Consider the following 16,201-nt stretch of genomic DNA (forward strand, 5'->3'; position numbering starts at 1 on the left):
CATGTAATACACAGAGGCTACATTGTTTATTATCACACAGTGAAGGAGTTTTTAGACTTTTTGTAGCATCCTTCCCACATACCTCACATAACACAGAGAGGCCAGGGAAGCTAAGTCATGGCGAGCAATGGGGTGAGTGTTTCTGCCCCGAGTGCACCTGGGAGGGGGAATTGACCGATGGGTCACTGGGGTTTATCTGCACTGGGTACAGGAGGTAACTGGTGTCCTGCACAGGGGACAGTAGTGAACAGGAAGGTGGCGAGCTGCTGGCGGGGGGGGGGGGTGTCCGCGTAACTGCCGGCCTGCTGGTGGGGGGGGAGAAACGCACAGCTGTGGAGACCGGAACGCACCGTGGGGCTGGCTGCCTGCTGGGAAGGCGATGGGGAGACCGGAACGCACCGCGGGGCTGGGGGGGGGACCGCGAATCTGGCGCCCTGCACTCAAGTATCCCTAAATTCTCAACAGGGTTTCCTACTGCCAGATATATCACTGCTGCGTGTTACCTGGGAAGAGAGGGAGGGTCTTCTACAGCAATGTGGATTCCGCCCTGGCCCCTATGCAGCTTCCTGTGTGCAGCCATGGTTCCCCCACCCCTCGCTGCACAGTGGATCGGACGAGTTAGCCTGACCGGGACAAGGACCACGGTTGCTCTCCCGATAAACTTGAGAAAGCACATTGCGCATGCTCTGGCTGCAACTTTTCAAGAGATTACCGAGGCAGATTACAGAGACGTGATAGAGCAAATCAATGGGCTATTCCACGTTTAGGCATGCATGCAGGCAGCCATAACCCAAACCCTCCTCTCCCAAAACATAAAAATCTGCTTACCCTGAGCACACTCCTCAGTTTCTTCCTCACCAGCAACTTCCCGCTGCTGCGACTGGCTAGCCTCCTCCTGGCTTGAGAAGAGCTCCTGGCTGCATGCCTCCTGGGACTCCGGGGTGTCTCCCTCCACGCCAGTAGCCTCACTGTCGGCTTCCTCTACACCCTCCCCCACTTCTCCCTGCTCTGAACTCTCCATCGTGGTCCTCAGATTGGCAGTGGGGTCACACCCAAGTATGGCATCCAGCTCCTTGTAAAAACGGCAGGTTGTGGGGGCAGCTCCTGAGCGGCGATTTCCCTCACGGGCTTTGCAGTAAGCACTCCTCAGCTCTTTTATTTTGACCCTGCACTGCAACGCGTCCCGTTCATGGCCCCTTCTCAGCAAGGACTGCAATATCTGCCCATAGGTATCATAATTTCTCCTTCTGGAGCGCAGCTGTGCTTGCACAGCCTCCTCACCCCAAACACTGATGAGGTCCTGCAGCTCGGAATTGTTCCATGCTGGGGCTCGTTTGGGGCGTGGAGGCATGGTCGCTGATTGATTGAATGATTGATTGCACTGCACACCTGGCTGAGCAAACAGGAAGGGGATTTTTAAAATTCCCGGGGCATTTAAAGGAGGGGTCAGCTGAGCCCAGGGCAGTGGAGTGTGCATGATTACCAGAGAGGCTTCTAAGGTATGCTAGGATACCTCCTTATACCACGGAGGTCAATAAAAGCGCTGGTGGGTGTCCACACTTGCTGACCAGCGCTGGATCACCAGCGCTGGAATCCCTACACCCGAGGCTCGACCGGGTGTACAGCCAGCGCTGCAACCAGGGAGTTGCAGCGCTGGCCGTGCTTTGCAAGTGTGGCCACATCCTAAGTTGCAGCGCTGTAACCCCCTCACTAGCGCTGCAACTCTGTAGTGTAGTCAAGCTCTTAGAAGCAGTTTCATACTGACATTCTTTAGAGGTGGGCCCACAGCACTGGTTCTGAACCCCTGCAGAATTTTCGGATCTGGATCCAAATTTCATGGCTCAGGGCTGCTTCTGCAATAGAACTAAAGGGAACACTGAATCTCCAAAGTCCCTAATCATTGACGAACTTTGTATTTGGATTAACATCTGGGTCTTCTCTCAGTGGGGTCATGCCCATCTGTATAGTTGTCAAGTCACATTTGTCTTAACCATACTGAAGCATGCTAATTTATACGCTTTGGACAACTGGTAAAGTGCATTAAGACTGTGGGAAAAAATGACCCTGCTATCTTCCTCTTATTCAGAATTAGCTTAGGTTAATTTTTGTCAAGAGGCTGAGACGGAAAAGCACTCCAGATCATAGGAGGCAGTCCGGCTGTCATTCCCACTACACACAGAGGCACATTCTTTCAGGAGGAGATGAGCATTTACATTGGAGTTTTGCCTGTCAGTACTCAACCAGTTTTAAATTTTTGGCATGCTAGTGCATAGAACATTTTTAAATGGTGGTGGTATTTTTTTTTTTCCAAGCAGGTTTTTGACAAAAATGGGCAAATTCTTGGGCTTCAAGAAATAGGTCAGCCTTTTGGGGAGTAACCATTTCTGGAGGTTTTGATTTAAACCTGCCGTTTTTTTCTTCATGAGTTTCACATTCCCTGTGGCAGAATTTTATTCTGCTATATCAAAGGTCCTGCTCATTTTGTTTTTGTTTGTTTGTTTGTGATATAATTACTTTATTTTTTTGTGAAAGATAATATGTTTGGCCAGCACACTTCCATTAAAATAAAAAGGCTATTAATTTTCCAGCAGAGTGGCCTCTAAGTAGGAAGGTGAGGACTCTCCTTGCAGTGGAGCTCCATAGATGACAGAATAAAGATATTTTTGGTTAATAAGCCAGATTAATCTTAACATTAATTGAGTTATAGAATACCCTGTGTCTTTTTGCAGTATATTTGTGGAACTAAGTTTTTTATGTGTGTTTGGGGGAGGTGGGCCGGGGGTTGGCCACATGAAACCAAATGATAATCAGTTTAGGAAGCCTGCCGATGTCAACTCTGTAGCTGCAGTCATTAAGGCTTGAAAGTGTCCTTGGCCATTCATTCTTATACCATATTTTTCATATTCATATATAAGGAACCATACATTATATTTCTTCTGCCATTGTTACATAAGAGCAAACTGTGCCGCAAGAAACTGTGTCTTATGAACCAGTCCTACTGTTCTGTCTCTTTCCTAGTAAAAACTTCACAATGGAGGAATATAGAGTTTGATGACATTATTGCCATCTAATGGTGGTAAATTTACTTTTTTCCCATCTGTTTTACAGAATATGACTCAGAAACAAAAAGAGTTCAAGACATTCTTTCTGGAATAGAGAAACCACAGGTACGTGTTCCAGATTTACAAAAAAAGATGACTTCAAAAATATGCCAAGTGTATTTTTTTTGTCCGTGATACAATGCTGGTGAAATACAGGGTGGCATCTGAATTGTTATATGCTAGAATGTTGTATAAATGTATTTTCATCCAAGAACATTTTTGTGAATCACAGTTTTACAGTCCAAAGTACACACTGAGGCAAAAATCCCAGTCCATACAGTGGGCATAATTTCTAGGTGTCTTATAGCATATGCTGGAGCTTAATTAATGGCTATTTGTAGAGCACTTTGAAATCCTTGGATGAATTTATTAATTTTACTAATTTAATTAATGTGTTGTATAAGGTAATGCGCATATAAGAACACAAATAATAAAAATACTTATTTACTTGATATCAATTCTCCTGTCCCCTGCCCCCAAAAAACTTTAATTTGAAATAATAAATTAGGAATTAAAAACCAAAACACTGACAAGAAAAAAACAAATTTAATAACATTGAAAAGTTTGGAAAATATGTTTTTGTTGCAATTTAGACCCCAGTCCTGAAGACAGATGCACCAGTGCAGACATTATGTTCACATAATAGTCTGGACTCCATACGTTTTAAAGTCTGCTCCGGTGCATCTGTTTGCAGGATCAGAACCTTATGCATGAAGGAATAAATGGGGAATCGAAATCCCTGCAGACTTGAAGTTGCAATGGTTCATGCAGCCTTCCCCACCTGCCCCAATTTAATTTTTTCCCTACAAACAAATGTGTCATGACAAATGTGATTGACTTCATAGTTTTTGGCCAACTCCTCTGTACTGTTCTATTGCAAGTAACATGCCCTTGGTGTATATTCATGAGAAGTGGATAGTTCTGCAGAGGAAAACTAGTTCACTATTGTGACTGCTGTAGAATTGCTGTAGTGAGTATACTCTAAGAATATTGAGATGAAATAATTTATAAACACTATATGTGACCTGGTTAGTGAGGTGCTGTTATTGTGTGATGGGTTGTAAGACTTTCCAGTATGAGTATATTGTTCTAGCTTAATAGGGGGCTGTGGGAAAAACAAGCAGGGAAGCAACCCAGTGGATCCTGATAAGAAACTCCAAACAAATGGTTGGGGGGCAGTGACAAGACAATGGGGGAAACTGTTAGCTTTGAGGATACTATATCCTGTTGCCAGTGAAGATGCAAGCTTTGTATTGCCAGGCAGCAAGCCCAGAGATCAAAAGAACTCTAAACAGTTAAAAGGCTCTTCTCAGGAGAGGAAGGTATGTGTGTGTCACTTGTCAGCATCTATTCAGGGAGAAAAGCTAACACAGAGAGAGACTCCCCAGAGGGACTCTAAAGGAGTGGGGCTTTCTCAGATCCAGGGAATGGTGCGCCTTAACAAAAGACAAGCATGTATATAGACTGGTTTATTTTTTAAGATCTGTTTTCTCTTAAATGCTTTGGTTCAAAATAAATAGCACTGTGCTTTAAGAAGGCTGTTTGTTTGCTGGATGCCACTGTCATTGCCCCTGGAGGGAACAGAACTGCAGGATCTGAGGGTCAATCAGACCTGCTGAGATGCAGTTAGTACCAAAGGAATGCTGCCCTAAGGCTTGGCCTGAGAGTGGGTGAATCATATGATTCCATCCAAAGACTGGCGATGGCTTGAGGCCTGAGAAGGGATATGCTCAAAGGCACTTTGCCCACTGATCCATCTCTGAGACTGCAGCCAACATTCTAAACCTCTGACAAGTCCCCAAAGCCACCATTTTAAAAAGAAACTTTCCTTCCTTCCTTCCCCCCCTTCAAATGTAGAATCGTCCACTCCTCAAACGTGCACGCTCAAAGTTACAGTGGCCCAAAATGGCATCAATGACTGTTTTAATGTCTGCTTAGAGAGACAAGGTGGGTGAGATAATATATTTTATTGGACCAACTTCTACTGGCAAGAGGCACAAGCTATTGAGCTACATAGAGCTCTTCTTCAGACCTGGGAAAGGAACTCAGAGTATTATGGAATATTCCAGAGCTAGATACAGGAGACTGATACCAATAGACAGGAGGAATATCTAACCTTGGAAGATCCTGAAAATTCTGATGTTAAATCTTTGGGTATTTTTTGTAGAGAGAAACTATTTTAGAAGTTTCTATGGTTACCTCTGAATCCTGTATAATTGAACTCATGATAACTATGGCTATGTCTACACTATGTACCTTTTAGCGACACAGCTGTGCCACTACAGCCATGCCACTAAAAGGCATGCAGCGTAGCCGCTGTTTGTCAGCAGAAGAGTGCTCACCTGCCGACAAAGTGCTGTTCACACTGGCGCTTTCCATTGGCAAAACTTTTTTGTTGTTTGGCTGAATGACAAAAGTTTTCCCAACGAAAGTCCAGTGTAGACAAAGCCTAAGAAACTTAGCTTTACAGGCAGAGGGATAAAACAATAGTACCATTTTTAAACTCTCTAGAACATTCCTAAAATAGCTTTTATTGGGGTTGGGGGGGCACCTGCTGAATACATGATGGGATGGTGTGACCTTTGTATTGGTACATGTTTGGGATGACCCGCGTACTTCCCTGTAACTTTAACACTCATAAGTAACAAGGCTATCACAACCTCATGCTAATAATAAATTTATATTGCTTTCCTTTTTTCACCTGAGTGGCTAATCAAAGTTTGGGGCCCTGTGGGCGTTCCAGAAAGGAGTAGAAATTTCTGATAGCCAGGTATTTGTTTGGTGCAGGTTTGTTTATTTTCAAAGAACGAATAAAGCCCTGTGACTTTGAACACAGAGAGAATCAATAGCAGAAAACAGCTTCTTTTGCTCACAATGCCAGAGCACACTCTTATCCTGCACCCTGGCCCAAAAACCTTTTTCCAGGTTTCTTCCATATTTTCATCTGCCCCTTCAGGCTGTCTCTTTCTCACTGTCTCTCTCTGTCTGTTTCTGTCTGTCCTGAGTTTGCGTGATCTTTTTTCCTACACACACCTATCCGAAACAATACTCAGACGAAAGCTCCTGAGTGGGTGCAGACTACTTTTGTCTTAGGTGAGGCATATGCTTATAGTTATATTAATTGAAGAGTGAGTTCACACCTATCAATCTCAATGGTGTTTTAACTCAACCTATAACAAGTCTTCACTCAGCTCTTAACAATAACGTAGGCTACCATCAATTGTTGTTGTGTGTGTACATGTACATGTATATAACATATACACTCTACCTGTATATAATATGTACATGTAGTTTTTAGTGAGAAAAATGGTGTAATGCTATTGCTTCAATAGTAGTAAAATATTTGTAGCCCAAGCAGAATGTTTATAAAAGAGAAAAATAAAATTGTTTAATAAAAGAAATACCATGTATGTAAAACAAATGAAGTAATAAGGCATCAGTGAATCTGTTGGAAGTGGACTGAAATTCAAGCAATGAGACAATATCTAATGTTGCCACCTATTTTGGGAGATTTCATGTAGATCATACCAAATTTTCTCTTTTATAAGGCAGCTCTTTAAAAGATTAGATTTTTCCCAGGATTGTTTGTTTAATCTGAAATCCTGCTGAGTTTCCAGTTCCTAATGTCACAGACAAGGTACTCATTCTCTGAAGCAGCCATCTTCCTAAGAGAGGGGAAACCCAAAGCAAAGCTTCAGAAATGGCTGAGTGCCGCTGTTGTGTTCAACTACAATGGAACAGATCTAAATGGCTGCAGAGATGCTTGAAAGGTTATTGCATCCTTTCAGCAAATGCTGACAACTGCTGTGTAGGAGGGTGGTGGGGGAGGTAAAGAAGCAATACAGGTATGCTGGGTCTGAGTTCAAATGAAGATTGGCTTTGTAATAAAGAGCCTGCCTGTTCCTGCTGTCCTTTCAAGTCATCGGGATTTTTGCCTGATTAAGGACTGCAGTGTCAGACTATGATTTGAAAGGGAAAAGTTGACCTTGTAAAAGCTATGAGCTCATTCGACCCACATGTCCTTCAAACATTGCCTTCTGGGGAGCAAAGGAATACTTCATTTAGTGTAGTTCGCACACTTACAATAAACCTCCCCAAATCACCAAAGGCTTGTGAACACTAGCCCAAAATCTCAAAGTAAACTTGTATGGAAATGTTCGCCCTTGTTCATGACCTGGAATGACTGGAAGAACTGATATTTATCAGTCTTGTAACTTTAATAAAGTAGTGCAAGGGTTGGGATTATTTATTTACTCCACCACCTTTTCTGTAGCTTATAAAGCAGACATTTACCATGTAAGCTGAGAAGCTTGCAGGAACTAATTAGCTGTGCTTTTTACTAGACACAGAAAACTCCCATGACAAAGAATGTGTAGTTACTTCTCGACCTTAAAAAAAAAAAAAAAATCTGTAAAAATCAAATACAATAGCTTGTAGGACAAAGTGGCTCATGTTACCGAACTGGAAAAGGTACTTCTAACAGCATGGACCTTATCCTCTGCATAAAGACAGTACACAAAGGGGAATCATCTCCCCAAATGATAAAGAAATCTTCCAGTTCTTAATATTTTGGTAGGGTAGAATTAAGACAGCATTAAAAATGAACAAATCCTATGCAGAAGTATTTCCTGTTTAGAATTAATACCACATTTAAGTGTTTTATACCAGTACTGCAAGTTCAGTGTTTAATAGAATAAAAGCATTCTATTTCCAATGGAGAAGTAGTGGAAGCTCCTTCTTCTCTTGAGTCATATAAAACAGGTCTGAAAAAAATTATTTGGTTAACAATCACAGACTGGCTGAGGAAAGAAGAGTAGATGTTATAATGAAATGAAATTCATGAAATGGATCAGAATCTGACCTCCCAGTTTAAGCTTTGGAAAGCTGGAGTAAGATAAGAGGGAAAGTCCTCTCATAGATCAGTAACTGGTTAAAAGATGGGAAACAAAGTGTCGGAAAAAATGGTCAGTTTTCAAAATGGAGAGAGGTAAATAGTAGTCTCCCCCAGGGGTCTGTACTGGGGCTAGTACCATTCAACATATTCATAAATGATCTGGAAAAAGGAGTAAGCAGTGAGGAGGCAAAATTTACAGATGATACGAATCTACTCAAGATAGTTAAGTCCAAAGCAGACAGCTAATTGTTACAAAGGGATCTCACAAAACTGGGTGACTGGGCAACAAAATGGCAGATGAAATTCAGTGTTGATAAATGAAAAGTATTGCACATTGGAAAACATAATCCCAACTATGCGTATAAAACGATGGGGTCTAAATTAGCTATTACCACTCAAGAAAGAGATCTGGGAGTCATTCTCTGAAAACATCCACTCAACGTGCAGCGACAGTCAAAAAAGCAAACAGAATGTTGGGAATTATTAGAAAAGGGATAGATAATAAGAGAGAAAATATCATATTGCCTCTATATGAATCCATGGTACTCCCACATCTTGAATACTGCGTATAGATCTGGTCGCCCCATCTCAAAAAAGATTTATTGGAATCAGAAAAGGTACAGAAAATGGCAACAAAAATTATTAGGGGTATGGAACAGCTTCCATATGGGGAGAGATTAATAGGACTAGGACTTTTCAGGTTGGAAAAGAGAGGACTCACAGTGGATATGATAGAAGTCTGTAAAATCATGACTGGTGTGGAGAAAGTAAATGAGGAAGTGTTATTTACTCCTTCTCGTAACACAGGAACTAGGGGTCACCATATGAAATTATTAGCAGCAGGTTTAAAACAAATAAAATTAAGTATTTTTTCACACAATGCACAGTCAATCTGTGGAACTCTTTGCCAAGGATGTTGTGAAGGCCAAGACTATAAACAGGGTTCAAAAAAGAACTAAATAAGTTCATGGAGGATAGGATCCATCAATGGCTGTTAGCCAGGATGGGCAGGGATGATGTCCCTAGGTTCTCTTTGCCAGAAGCTGGGAATGGGCAACAGGGGATGTATCACTTGATGATTACCTGTTCTGTTCATTCCCTCTGAAGTAGCTGGCGTTGGCCACTGTCAGAAGATAGAATATTGGGCTAGATGGACCTTTTGGTCTGACCCAGTATGGCTATTCTTATGTTCTTAATTGCATTGTCTTGACAAGAGGAACTTTGTCATTGACTTCAGTGGGTTCGGAATAGCTATGACGCTCTCATACGCATAAAGAAACAGTTCAAGAGTGGATATTGGGCCAGATCTTATCCAAGTGATCAGTATCTTCTGAAAGGTGTTCAGCTCCATCAGCTGCCATTGGGACAAATAGAGAGCACTGAGCACCTTTCAGGATCATGCCTATTGTTTGGAAGTTGAATAGTTGGGCCTATATTCTTTCTTCCATAGCAAGCATAATATTCATTGATCCTTGCAGAAGTTATTTGTTCATACCGAGAAGCAACTTAGCCACTCATTAAAGAAAACATTGAAGATACACAACCTGTGGCCAGAGACTGTGCTTTCAGATTGAACCTGTTGGCTCACTGGACAGCAGATTGTATTTCATACAAATTTATTTGTTCCAAATTCTCACTCTCCTGAGGATAGTACTATTGTGGTTTGCCATGCTAAAAATGTGGACTCCGAATTTCAGTTTGTCACTTCATCTAACAATTAATCCCATTTATATATAAATAACCTTTAGTGCGCGCCATGCAGGCTTTGCAAGAGTGTCAGAAAACCTGTTTGGCACTTTCAGGGTTCACTTAGCAATTATTTTAATTGTTGGTTACCTGTTTATTTTAAAACTCAATTTGTGACATCAGCCATTACTGTATGTTCACCACCACCACCATCACAAGTCAGTAGAAGAATTGAAACCTGGATATTCAGCACCAAAAGCTTAAACCTGTAGCACTTCAGCTAATGGAACAACTCCCTTAGCTGATAGCCATAGTAAGCTTTTATCCTTATGTGAACCAGCCTACGCAGAGCCCTGTTGACTTCAGAATATTAAATGTTTACCTGTATTTTCTTGTGGGTTGCCCATACGATTTACTGTTTCTCTTACATTAAGAGAAACTTGACTTTCTACAAATCACTGAAGTTCATTAAAGGACAAGGCTTTTTACCAAATAGAGAGCATATATACGTGTGTCCTAGCTAGTAGTCATAAAAAAAAATTTCAATAGAACATTGGCTGGATATTGTGTATCAAGTTCCAAATCCCTGTCTGAATGTATGAAAAACAATTATGCAAGCATATACCATAATAGCAGAAGAAATCTCACAGTAGTTCATCTGGTAGTAATGTATGTCCAAAAAAATATACCATTTGGATCTTTTTATTGCTAAATTCTCTTTAGCCTGTAAAATACTTAATTGATATCAAATGTAATTTTTTAACTGTAAATGTGTTTAGTTTTGGCTATGATTTCATTCTGTTAGGATACCTAAGAGATTTCAATTGCTTTGTCTGACTTGAGACTTTGAGCTTTTCTTATAGATGTCTGGCTAATCCGGTGCAATTTTTAACCAGTTGAGTTGTTTGAAGCAAACAGTGATTGTATTACCTCTAGGACAACAGTAAGCGAACAAGAAATGATAAGAAAATTGGTGTAAGACTAATCTGCAAATGGTTCTTGAGAAAAATTTTTGATACTACTTAACATTTCATGTTCTACAATTTCAACTTATGTTGCAGAGATATTTTATTTTGAGCATGATTGACTAAGCTTACTGACATTAAACTAAAATGTTGTTGGTAACTTTGTGAGCAATGTTTACATTAAGATGAGAAACACTTTATGGTTTCACCCCCTTCTCAGTAGGTTAAAAAATCTCAGATTTAGGAGTTGGTTTAGAAGGCATCTGCTTAATATATCAAGATCAGGAACAATAGCTGGGGTGCTTTTCAGCTATAGGCAATGTATTTTTCAGATGAGATGTTAAATGGTCTGCATTATGGACATTAGAGATTTCCAGAGCTCTTTCTTGCAGGAAAGTGCGTCTTTAAACTTGGATATTCCAACCACATTCCCAATGAAACTACATTTTTGAAAGCTATATTGCACCTCAAAGAGTAAATTCCAAGTACAGTTGCACAGCACATTAGTTTTGCAAGTACTGTTATCATTAATGGGAGAGGAGTGCCAGATTTATGTGGAAAAGTATAGAAAATTTATAACTGAGTCTCTAAATCATTCAGCTTCTTACACATTCTGAAATAACAGATTTTTGCTCTATAAGTTTTTTGGAGGAATCTGCTAGAATGATAAAACTTGTAAAAGTTGACATAGCAGAAATTAATAAGAAACATAAAACCTTGTTTGCTGGAATGTAACTTCAGCTCCTCCTCACGTAGGCTATTTTTTTTCAGTGTTACATTTGACATTGCAATTTTAAGAGATTAGTCATTTTCATTATCTAAACTCAAGTGATTATGTGGCAGAGTGCTCAGGGCTATAAAATGATTTCTCAGGGATTTCTTCAGAAGAGTTACTTAGAAGTACAGTACTTTCTTTCCAGGATAGCCACTGTAAACATTGATTTTAGAAGCATTAACGTTTTTTCCTCTCTCAGCATGGTATCAGAAGTCTGTTCAAATGGAATCTACTGTACAGGCCTATGATGAATATGATGCTTCTGGCATTATGCCAGCAGATTGTCCTGGTAAGGAATGTAGCAGAGCAAAAAAAAGCTGTGCTAATTTTAGGCTCTGTCTGCTCTAAGATTATTTGGACATATAGACTCATAGACTTTAAGGTCAGACAGGACCATGATAATTCCTAACAGGTGCACCTCCAGTGACCCATTTAGTCTAGTATGCTGTCTCCAATGGTGGCCAGCAGTTTATGCTTCAGAAGAAGGTTCAGGGAATCCCTAAATGGACAATTATGGATGGAATAACTAGCCTGCAGCAGGGGAAATTTCTTCTTAGCAGTTGTCAGTTAGAGATTGGCTTATGGCCCGAAGCAGTCCTAAATTGTTTTGTTTTTCCAGTCTGTGTATATACCACTGTGGATATTTTTGGATCAGTGTTGCATCCTGAGAAGTGGTTATCATTGAACTGTCCCCAGCGAAGCCTAGGTCTTTGTTTCCTGTCTCTCAGCCAGTTTCTAGTTCATTGAAGTTCTTCATCTCTCACCAATGACTACTTAGTTTCCTTAATAATTCTTAAGGGTGGTATTCATAAGCAATTACTTGGTAAAGAGTAAATATATTTCCTAGAAGAACACAGTACTTGGAATTCACACTGACTAACATTTCTTTTATAGGTTTCAAATATTCAAGCAAGAACAGTTTTACTTACATGGTGTCCTCCAACTGGCCTTTTAAGTGCGGATAGACACAATAATGGCTTGCCTTACACTTGTACTTACGAGGTTGCCTTATCAGACAAAGGGAGGGATGGGAAGTACAAGATAATTTACAGGTAATTATGTACTTTTTTCATGTGTTGTTCAATGTTTATATTTTAGTTAAAAATGAGCTATCCTGGTTCTTCAGGTCCTGCCCTTGTGTCCTACCAATTTCACAAAAAAAGTATTTTGGCCCAGTTTTGGTAATTCTAGCCGCACCTGAAAAAGCTTCCTGCAAATTGATTGAGAGCATTTGTGTGTGGGAGGAGCCATCCCCCAGCAGACCTGGCACATGTTGTCACTTTCTGCCTCGTCCCTCTCCAAAGAATAGAGCTACATTTCCCGTCCCTCAAGTTATCAAAACTCTCTCACATGTACTTTCCTGATGTGACAGCCACCTGCCAGAGCTAAAACCAAGAGCTGCTACAGCGTGAGTTTAACAGCCATGTCTCTGTAGCTGGGGATTGTAACAGCTCATATCCTCTGCAGATCAGCACACAGGGGGACCTGTAATATACACTCACCAGTGGATTACATAGGCTCCCCAACAAAATCATCCTCTGTGCACTTTAAAAAGTGCTGAGATGCCAGATTGGCTATTATGAAGTAATTGTCCTCCACAGATTTCACTAAAGGGGATCCAGGTAGCATAATAATTACCTTTTGTGGCCAAGTTCATCTCCATTCTCAGGATGTCCTGTAACTTAACACACAGCTCTAACCATTCAATATCTAAAGTTCAATTCTGTACCACTGGTTTTGCCATTGACCTGAATGGGCACAGGCTGTGGTTATTAGTAATGGAGATTATGTACTTCCCTGCCGAGTCCAAATATAGCATATAATATTGGACAGGACCTCAAAATGAGGGCCTCAAGTGAAGCATTAATGCAAGATGCTGAAGTTCAAGCCATGTTAGAATCTTTTGATATAATATTCACCAACCCAGTTTGATGATTCAGCATTTCTGAAGTAGGTACTTTGCAATAATAAAAGTAAAACATCATGGAACTGGGGTATGATTGAGTCACATTTTCAGCATATCTCAGGAAGAGTTGAAAGGCTTAGTAAGTTAAATTGACATAGGTTTGTATGGATAAAGACTGTGTAGAAATAAATCCATATGATAGGGTTACTTTATAAATGGAAAACATAACTACTTCTCTTTCCTTTAATGTGGAAACTTGTAAAGATTTCCAATCTGTTGACAAGTTGGTCCTACATTATTTACTTTTATTTTCCTACCCTGGAAATCATTTATTTTTTTCAATGAATCATTTGTAGGAGCCCCTAGATGTCAGAAATTCAATAGCTGTACTAACTGAGGTACTGTTTTTCATGATATATGGATGATTTCTTTCTGCAGTGGAGAAGAATTAGAATATAACCTGAAAGACCTTAGGCCAGCAACAGATTATCATGTCAGGTGAGTTGTTATGAATCTGAAAATCTCTTAAATATAATCTGTTCAATTATATCTTTAAAAAAATGGAGCCTTTTGACTGCTGCATGATATAGCTCAAGAATTTCGCAGTACTTTCTCAACAGCCCTTAAGTATTCAGTTGTAGCTTTCCATCTCTCAGGCAGTAAATTATGAGAGAGATTTTCAAACAATGCATTGTCTATCATAGTGTTGTCATCACTAAAGTGAAAGAAAAGATGTATAGCTGTATCAACTGGCTAGAGAGTATATAACAGGCTTTAAAGTGTCTATGTATGAAAGTGTATTTCAGGCTTGCCAAAATGTTTCCATAAAGTGATTGACATCTGTCCAGCGTGTCATCATGTTTGTTTGTTAGAAAAATAAAACCAAAGTGTTCCTATTTTTTTTTTATAAGTAGTACTGGCTCCCCAGTAGGTTACATCCATTACCTATCCTACTGTTTATTAATTTTACTAGTCTCTAAAAAAAATTGATTTGACCATTTTTCCAGCATCTGGATATTTTAGGTCAGCTCTGTGATTATGAGCTGCCTAGATTTTAACTTTACACTGAAAATCAAATGACAAGTACATTCTAATAATGCAGATACTGGCTATGCAAAACTTGTCTGTGAAAAAGAAATGTTTGTGCTAAAGGTCTGTTTGAGTATGGGGAAATTATGAGCACAAAAATATTGGTGCACAAAATTGCACTGAAATTGCATTTAAGAATTTAAGCTGAGACCCCATGACAAATGCAAACTCTGTTGAAGGTGTCTATTCATATTGCCAGATCAGTTTTTTTGCAGAACTAGGATCATCTGTAATGGAAGATTCTATATGCAGAATGATGGAAGGATATACTCTTCAGACATGATCAGTTATCAGTATTCAAACTATAAGGATAATGTCAGAATTAATCTGTATATTTTATAAAGCTGACTTGATACTTTAAAAGTTTTACTGCGTGTTTATATACCTCTTTAAAACTGACAAATTAACACCCAACAGAAGCCATTCGTTTCTAGATCCCATTTCTCCGTAAATTATAGAGCTACATGTTGGTTGCACAGTTATTTTTCATAGTTAACATGTGTTTCAGTTTCACACACTGATATTTTGACACCAAGTTTTATTATCCGTGTTTTTATGGCTTTCTTTAAGACTTTACTAATGAACCCAGGCCTCAAATTCACATCCTATTCATTTATGTTCAATATCCTGAACAAAATTTCGTTTCACTCCTTCTGTCTATTGTTTCTTTCTGTTTTCTAGACAAGGGCAAAGTCTGCACCCTTTTTCCCATCAGTGTTGCTACACTGTGTAATGGCATAACCTAATAAACAGAAGATTGCTTCTGAATTTAAAATATCAAACATATGTCAATTGGCTGGTGTTAGAACATTTTAAAAACAAATACATCACTAAGTTCCAGGAATATCTTATAATTATTTTTCAAATGGAAGAGCAAGAGGGTAAATAACTCCTTCCAAATCTATGGAAGAAGCATGCTTTTGGGTCCTAAACAAGTGTCCCAGCCATAGTAACTAGCAGAGAATTGTGATAGTTCTCAGGGTATCCAGGACTGTGAGTCACTTTGCTACCGTGTCTCTAGCGAGAGGGAGTCTTTGCCCATGGTGACTGGGTGCCAGCCCTGCCTTTGACTTGCAAGTTAACAAGAGGTGCACCCCAATTCTCAAGTCCCTTTGAAGCATTCCCCTGTGATATCCAGTCCCTGACACTGGCTACTCTCAGAAATCTCAGATCCTTGCTCCCAAAGGAGCAGAGTACTCTAGCTTACCGGTTTTACTTTAAATCTTTGCTCCTGTAGTACACAGAGCACTTGTAATGAAACCAAAGGAGATCTATTTAAGATAGAATGGAGTGTTAACTAGAAACAAGGGAGAGTGGTGGAAACAAATGGTTACAATAAAAAACAAAATCATAAAATGCGAACCTGTCTACACTTTATTAATAAGTTACTTTTACTATCTAATATAGTAACTTAGGATCCAGTTTTTCATGAGAACATCCCTGCTTCCCAAGATGTCTCCTCAGTAAAAGGATGCAGAGGGTGTCTCTCATATATCAGTTTCTTGTCTTTATTCACAGACAGGACAAATCTGTGTTTATTGTAAAGTTCCTTTTTTTTTTTTTTTTGCTCTCCAGGTGATTTTGATTATTTGCAGTTGTCTTTGATGTTTTGCCATGCTTGAAAGGAACATCACCAAGACATAATGGCCCCCGGTGACTAACTTTTACTCCAACTCCATAAAGCATACTTTCAATATAATTACATCATTCCTTAAATATTTCCCATACTTACACATCTCTCAATGATTATGAATCTTGACAAGTTACACACTTTCTGTAGATACC

The 16,201-nt window shown here is 39.8% G+C and overlaps 2 protein-coding genes across 3 annotated transcripts in view; one reads left to right on the forward strand and one right to left on the reverse strand.

Annotated features, from left to right (window-relative positions):
* Positions 1-16,201, reverse strand: part of NCEH1 (neutral cholesterol ester hydrolase 1) — an 824,131-nt gene that overhangs the window by 507,215 nt on the left and 300,715 nt on the right. The gene's annotated exons all lie outside the window — the stretch shown is intronic.
* FNDC3B (fibronectin type III domain containing 3B) overlaps positions 1-16,201 on the forward strand; it is a 337,214-nt gene that overhangs the window by 192,800 nt on the left and 128,213 nt on the right. Inside the window, exons 6-8 of the mRNA XM_050965815.1 lie at positions 3,109-3,167; positions 12,316-12,473; positions 13,766-13,825. Of these exons, the coding sequence (XP_050821772.1) occupies positions 3,109-3,167; positions 12,316-12,473; positions 13,766-13,825 (277 nt within the window). The remainder of the gene's footprint in view (positions 1-3,108; positions 3,168-12,315; positions 12,474-13,765; positions 13,826-16,201) is intronic.

Source organism: Gopherus flavomarginatus, chromosome 8 (assembly GCF_025201925.1).
Source record: "Gopherus flavomarginatus isolate rGopFla2 chromosome 8, rGopFla2.mat.asm, whole genome shotgun sequence".
In the NCBI taxonomy this organism is placed as follows: Eukaryota; Metazoa; Chordata; order Testudines; family Testudinidae; genus Gopherus; species Gopherus flavomarginatus.